General features: G+C 38.0%; 1 protein-coding gene across 1 annotated transcript in view; it reads left to right on the top strand.

Annotated features, from left to right (window-relative positions):
• The window catches only part of Vta1 (vesicle trafficking 1), a 56084-nt gene extending 49185 nt beyond the window's left edge, over window positions 1-6899 (top strand). Inside the window, exon 8 of the mRNA XM_028779218.1 lies at window positions 4707-6899. Coding sequence (XP_028635051.1) covers window positions 4707-4852 — 146 coding nt within the window. The 3' untranslated portion in view covers window positions 4853-6899. The remainder of the gene's footprint in view (window positions 1-4706) is intronic.
• Window positions 6900-8042: the final 1143 nt, after the last annotated feature.

The following is an 8042-nucleotide window of genomic DNA, read 5'->3' as shown; positions in this document are numbered from 1 at the left end:
CTTCATTTCAAAATCAATATGTACTGTCATTGTCATTTTTCTTTTCTACACTGCACTATTACATTATCCAAAAAGGAAAGAGCTAACCATGATAAAAATCAGCATCACTGTCTGCAGTTAAGTGTTTGGTTGGCTCATACTTTAGGTGACTGTCATGATGATGTAATCTTTTACTTTTAAAATTCCTTTCTACATTTCTGCCTCTAGTTAAAGTTGAGGTATATTTTAACTTTTCATTCAGAGTTTAAGTCTTCTTATGGCTCATATAAAACGAAAGGATGGTATTAGCACAAACACATACCCCAATGTAACAGAATAGATAGTAGAAAAATTAACTTAGATCTGTGAATCTCCAATTAACCTATTCTCAACAAAGAAGCCAAAACCACACTGGAGAAAGACACCTCTTATGTAATCAGTGCTGGGAAACTGGATATCTTACAGAAGGCTAATGTCATCCCTTCCTAACTCCTGAAAGAAATCAAACCAAGATTGTTTAAAGACAAGACGTAACACTTGAAAATTACTGGAGGAAAACAGAGAGGAAATGCTAATAGACGCTGATGGACCAGTGACTTTATATGTATGTGGCTCCCAAGAGACAGCAAGTGAGAGCCAGAGTTGACAAATGGTATTAACCCAAGGGGAAAACAGTCAGTAGCGAAGAGACAGCCCTTAGGATGGGGAACACATTTTCCAACTAGTCAGCTGTTAAATTAAATAAAAATAAAACAGGGATGAAGTCATTGAAACAGAGGAAAAAAAAAACTCTGAAAAATTTTATTCAAAATAATCACATGCCTAAATGTAGAAAGGAAGTCATATCCCTTTTGATGTTTAAAAGAAAAAAAAGAAAGGAAAAGAAAAGTGTCTTATTACTGAGTGGACAGCCCAATGTCTTAAGTAGTCACCTGTTTGACTATATCTAAACTCTCTACAACAGTGTATTTATATGACCCCACATTGTCAGGGGCTGGGATGGGTTTTTGTAGAGACAAAGAGCAAAAGTTGCAGTGTATGAGTAGAAAGCTAAAGCTAGAATACCTCCATACTTCCGTGGTGAACTGTCTTTGCACCTACTTCCGATGTGCTTCTTATTCAACACAGTGCTTGATTCGGGGCCTGAAGAACCAAAACAACAAATGCAAAGGGCTACATACTGCATGGTCCCAACTGTGACACAAGAAGAGAGTGGAGGCAGGGAAAAAATCAGTAGTCACCAGTTGTGGTGAGAAAAACAGGGATGAGAAGGGTAGAGAACAAGAATTTCACTGCTGTAAGAAGTATTCTGTTTGGAAGAGAGGGGATTTATAAATTAGTCCAAGCTGATCAAATGCACAAAACCAAAAGGGAACCACACAGTGGCCTTGGGGATCACAGGGTGTCAGTGAAGGCTCATCAGTTGGAAATGCAGGAGGGTATGAGTCTGTTTCTCAATTTAGCTGTGAACTTAGAAGTACCCTTAAGAAGTTGTCTATTGTCAGAAAAGTAATAGAGAGTTCTGTATTGACTCCTGTTCTCACCATCTGGATTTCCTGTGCCCGTTCCCTACTCTACCTTTTCTCTTAGTGTTTAATAACTACCATGGTTCAGAAGTACACCTGTTGTACTAATGTGACTGACTCCAGAGAGGAAAATGGAAAGCCAAAAAGTTTCAAAATTTAGTATGTTTTTTTTTACCTTATATATTATTATAATATGAATTAAAACTAATTTCAATGTTTTTGAGTCTTAAATGTTACAATATCTGAAAAATATTGAATAGTCATTATATTCAATTGCAAAATATTTAAATAATGAAACTACCTATATCCATAATTCCTCTTACCATAAATGGCATCTTTAAACAATGCCTTTTTATAAGAATTCAGAACTGTTTTTCTGTTTTCTCTGCCTGTGTCTTGTGTGACACACTCAAATCAGTAATAGAGTATATGCTAGTGAAATTACACAGAGCCCTTGACATACTAATTTATAAAACTGTCTACATATATTGGAAAGTCCATCTTGGGAATGTTTCTGGTTATGCTCTGCAGTGCACAGGTATCTTGAAAAAGGATGCTTTTGTCAGTTGAGTACTCAGTGATTTTACTGTACACTTGAAACTGTCTTTGACAGTGCTTGACCTGCTCTCCTCACCACAGCAGCAGAGACTGGCAGCTAAGCAGCTATTCTCTGCCTGTTCTGGTCCTGCTCTGAGGAGAGAAACACTCTCAAAATAGAGTGGTCTTGGTCCAAAGGATCACAGACTACCTGAGAGAGATGCCAGGTTAGACATCACCCCCTGGGACAGCCTTCTCACCTGTGCTACCTAAGAAAACAGCTTCATATGGTACAGTGAGACCATCTTTATGATACTGGGTAAAAAGTTAGGTACGGACGTTAAACTCTCCTCTCTTGTTTCTCCCTTCGCTATTGAAATTTTATGTGATAATTTTCAAGAGTCATAAGTAGGTGACAAGATTTTATTTTTAGTTCATATTAAAAGTTGAATTCCTGTGTTTCATTGTGGGTGACTTAATTATATTTCTTAAATGAAGGAAAGCCTGATGTGTTACAAAAAGTAATTATTTGTCATGGCTTGGTTAACTTCTTTAAATTGTTGAGGAAAAAAAAGCCTAACATCTCTATATTTCTAGAAATTTTGAATATAAATCTACATGTTGATTTTTACCATCTAGTTACTATCTTTTATGTGTGAATTAATTAATGTCTTATGGGGCTCCATAAGCTTTATATGCCTGTATTCTTGGTAGTAACATTTCATTTACACTATTAATATTGAGATGATTTTATAGGAAAATGCAATGTGCTTTAGTTTTATTATTGGTTGATCAGTTTAATTTATGAAAACAAAATTCTGATGCTTTCTTATTTTGTACCTTTTCTCTTACTAATAAATGAGGCATCAGCAAAACAAAGCTAACTGATACTGTAAAGTTGAGGTTGTTCTGGGCATCGGCTCCTTCCAGCGGGTGTGGTACATACAGCATTTGCCTTTGCATTGAAGTTTACTCGGATGGCAGAAGCTGGCGAGGAGCTGAGCAGTGTTAAGGTGCACTCCGTCTACAAAATGTTGTACTCTAAGAGGGTGTGCATACCCAGGTGACCAGAGCCTCAGTTATTTTGAAAAACCACTGAAGAATCTTGTAGCTGTTTTCAAGCAAAACATAAACTGAAGTGCACCTGACAAAATTTTGAACAGAAGTGAGGATTAGTGTTCTTAGGTTTCATTGGGGTGCTGAATAATAACTCCACAAACTACTGAGAAATGATGGTGGATTGTGCTTGAATATTTAATTTACAACTGTTATTTTACTCATCTGTTGACTTGAATTACTTTTAAAGCAAGTGAGAAATTCAAGGAAATTAAAAGAATTTTCTGATAAAATGAGAATGTCTAATTACTTTAATGTTTTATTAATTCAGTGATTATTTGAAGGCTTACCCCATGTAGCACCCTGTGTTTACTGTATGTAAATTTGTAAGCACATTATCTTAAAATCTTGGATTTAATTAGTATTTAACTGTTCATGGGTTAGATTTAGAATGTGGGGAATTACTGACAACAGAGGCAGCCTTTCCATACTCAATTCAGTGACCTGGGAGCCACCAGCTGCCTCGCACAAATTAATATTAAAAGTACATTCCTTGTATCAGTGTTGATTAGGATTTAGTGTGTGCCTACCTACAGTTGCTACCTCTTTACTAGGGAGTGTCATATTTGTATCAGTGGCATAAATAAATAAATAAATAAATAAATAAATACCATTTAAAAATAACCTGGGGGGAGGGGATAATCTGTGAGTCAATACAGCCTTTAAAACACCTAAAGTAAACCACCTGCCCATCTTGCTGTGCTTCTGCCTTCTTGCCAGGAAGTATGCCTTACCGTCCTCAAAATCTCAACACCATAAATGAATGAATGAATGATCGTCTGTTTGTTTTTTTCCAAAGACAATACACTATATCTGCTTTTTATCTTACCATAGAAATATATATATATATATATATATATAAAGACGTATATGCTCATATCTTAGATTAAATGAATAATATATTTCTACCAAAATTATTTAGTCAGGCTCTTGCATGTTACTTTTCTGTAAATAGAAAACTGCTGGAAATAAATTTTGAAAAATTGTTTGTAATGATTGTTTTCATATTTAGCCGTATGTTTTAATGATAAAAATGTGGAGGTGGCCTGAAGTGAGTGTCTATTTCCATGGACAAAACGAAATGTAGAATATTTTAATGCTTTAAAAAGGAACTATAGTTCTGCATAGACTATATTATCCTCCCGCACACACATACACTTTTATTGAAGGATATATTTATATTCTAGCTCAAATGAGGGCTGAAGGGTTTAGTCTGTTTGTAGTGTTCCATGAAGAGAGCCCCGGCAGTTTATGGCAAATACCAAGCTGCTTTCCTTGTTTCACACAACCAGGGGTTGTGTTTGGATTTTTTGTCCCTTCACAGTTAATTTGCTAAAATACAGACTTCTGGTTCATTACTTATTAATAGAAAATTATATGCATATGAGATATTTTATTAGCATGTGTCTGGTTTTTATTAGCAGCAAAACAAGGATTAGTCTTTTTACATAAGCATAAGTACGTTGCTGCATCTTGAGTTGAAATAAGAAGCTAAGGAACAGCACAACATGATGTAATCTGTGCTGTGTCTGAATGTGCTTCTTTTAGGAGATATCCGCCTGACCCCAGAGGACTTCGCTAGAGCTCAGAAGTACTGCAAATATGCTGGCAGTGCCCTGCAGTATGAAGATGTGAGCACCGCTGTACAGAACCTACAGAAGGCTCTCAGGCTGCTGACCACAGGCAGGGAGTGAAGCCTCTTCATGGATCCGTGTGTTTTCCGCCTAGAGAACTAACAAAGTCCATTACACTCTCCTCAGCCTTTCAGGAGCATGGGTTTACAGAAGACCTCAGTTCTCCTCAGTAAGACAATGACTCCTGTGTGTTTCAGAAGCATTTATCAGCTGCCTCAGCCACTTGTCATTGAGTGTGTAGAGCTATCAAACCCTGCTATGAAATGTCCCTGTAGAAAATCATGTTGGGTATAATATGCTTTCTTAATTTATACACACTAAAGGAAGTTTTTGAAAAATCTGTAATATTTGGACAAACAAACCATATTATGTTGTTTAATATTCTAAATTAAACTTTTAATAAAGATTACCAGAATATTCTGGGTTAGAGATCCTGGCTTTTTTTCCCCTCCTTAGGATTTGCAAGGCAAATGTGAACATCCAAAAGTAGTAAATGATAAGAGAGATTAAATGCAGTTTATATTCATGTTTAGATAGAATAATAAAAATCAAAGGTCGTGGAAGGAGAAACCAAGTGGAGAGGTAGAATCACTGTACTCTGGAAAATCATACTGGCTTCCCGAGATCCTCCTGCCCACTGGCACGTACAACAGATTGCTATCCTTCAGTGGCAGTTGACTTATGTATTAGAAAGTGAAGAAAAGAATTTTGTCCAAATGTTTGCATACTCGGTGCTCTAAAGATTATCTTCTGCACTTGTGGAATCATAGAGTGTAAATGGAATGATAAAGAAGGCCATAGGATTTTGGATTCCTGTTCAAATTGATATGTTTTATAGAGCTTATGCACTGCCTGCATGAAGATGAATTTGACAGATTGACCTGAAATTTTTCTGGACTTTGTCACTTACGCTACTTGGACTGGAATTCTTTAGGGCACATTATCTCTTATTCATTATAGGATGTCAGGCCATGGCCTATAGGCTCTGTTAACATAGAAGGCATCAGGACATAGGTCCTGTTAACATAGAGGGCATCTGGACATGGCCCATAGACTTTGTTAACATAGGGACAGCAGGCCATGACTTATACTATGTATTTAACACAGGAAACAGCAGGCCATGGCCTATGGACTCCAACTGTCATATATAGAGTTTTATTTTAACAACACAATACCTATTCATTTATATTTTGTCTGGATGGTTTTCAGAGTTAAAAAGTTACATGGTTTATACATCTGAATGTTTATTTACTATCTAGTCCATTTTAAAAAATTGGCTGAAAATCTAACTTACTAGAGAGAAAAGTCACTAACTCCTTATAATTTGTGTCCACTTTTCTGCATGTCAGTATATTACTGTGCACAGTTTGATAGAACAGATATGCACAGTGACTGAAAGAATCCATGGCATACATCTCCTAGAAAGTGCTCTCAAGAAATAAACATTACTCTGGCTCAGCGTTTGCATCTGGAAATCCAGTACTCTGATATGGTTCTATAGCATATCAGAATTAAAACATGACTTAGGTTATTGATCTTCCCAAGAGGTGTAAATAATACAGTGTAGCAACTTTGATAGCACACCTAGACATGTTTGCACATTGGAGCTAAAACTGTCACTTCCTGTTTCACTCCTAGTTAGCAGAGGTAAGGAGACAGCCATGAAGTTCATTGATACAAATTAGAGCCCCTCTGTAAGAAGGCACACCACTGGAGTTTGCTTATAGAAGTACATGCCATGCCATGCCATGTGTAAGGTGTGTAGCCCACAGTAGCACTCTATACTTGTGGATTATTCATTTGAATGCTTTAAAATGATGTAAGATATTAATGATAATTTGTTTTCCAAGTATCAAGAAATGTTTTCTTGCATGAGGGAACTGAACTATATTTAATATCTTCATATGTATTCCTACAAGTTAGGGCACATTTTCTGTTGAAATTGGATAAACATTTTTCACTTATTTAACATGTATTTATTAAGTTGCTGCTTTGTGCCAGGTGTTGTTCTTTCAAAAGGAAATGGCAGAAAATAAAGTCTGCCTCAGTTTACATTCTAAAGGGGAGGAAATGGCCATTCTTAATAAAAGTTACCACATGCTATATATTTGATGAGCGTTTCTCAAGGGTTCTTGTTAGAAATGTAGTTTTCAGGTGCCACCTCAGCTGTATCATTCAGAAAATCCAAGCAGTGGGACACAGCCTTGTGTGCTCTCACAGATAACCTTGTCTAATGATCTACAGCTTGAGTGGGTTAGTCCTGTCTAGATCAAAAGGAGGGAGCGACAAAGGTGAAATCAACAGAGCTCTACTCCCTGAAGATGCAGACCCTGGTCCAGAAGACATCAGAAACACCTAGCACTAGTGAGAAAGTTCACTTACTACATCCGGGGAATTTCCATGCTGTAGTTGTAAATGTGGAGAAACTAAAGTGTGGATTAAGAGACTGGGTATGTGCAGTGTGTGCGTATTTGAATTGGTCATTCAGGTAGGCCTCACAGAGGAAAGCAGAAGCAGTAGCACACAGCTACAGTACGGTGTGTTTGATGAGATGGAAGAAATAACGTCACAGAGTGTATGGGGGAGGAAGACTGGCTAGCCAGAAGCAGCCTTAGGACAATACAGGGTTACTGTAACTTGGCTTCGAATATGGAGAGCGGCAAGCAGGTGGGGAACAGAAACATTGTCTGCTGTGATGATAGCAATGTTTTCTCATTAATTTTTTAATTTACCTTGAATCTTGATAGCAGCCCCCCTTTCTCCTCTCCTCCCAGTCCCACCCTCATAAGCCCCTCCCCTCACTACCTCCTTCCCTTCTCCTTAGAGAAGGAGAAGCCCCCCCCACCATGGGACCAACCTGCCCTGACATATCACCTCAAAGCAGAACTAAGTCCATCCTCTCCCACTGAGGCCAGACAAGGCAGCCCAGCAAGGGGAAGGGAATCTGAAGGCAGGCAACAGTCAGAGACAGCCTCATTGCAATTGTCAGGGGAACCACATGAAGACCAAGTTGCACATTTGCTACAAATACAGGGCCTAGGCCCAGCCCATACATGCTATTTGGTGATGGTTTAGTCTTTTTAGTCCCCATGGGGCCAGGTTAGTTGACAGTAGGTCTGCCTTTACCCTTCTGGTTCTCTAAGTCCTTCCCCCCAACTCTTCCACAACGCTCTCTGCCTAATGTTTGGCAGTGGGTCTCTGCATCTGTTTCCATCAGCTGCTGGACAAAGCCTCTCAGGAGACAGTTATG

Source organism: Grammomys surdaster, unplaced genomic scaffold (genome assembly GCF_004785775.1).
Source record: "Grammomys surdaster isolate TR1022 unplaced genomic scaffold, NIH_TR_1.0 348, whole genome shotgun sequence".
NCBI classification, from domain to species: Eukaryota; Metazoa; Chordata; class Mammalia; order Rodentia; family Muridae; genus Grammomys; species Grammomys surdaster.
The sequence above is the reverse complement of the archived record's forward strand: the minus strand, read 5'-3'. Positions and strand labels throughout refer to the sequence as shown.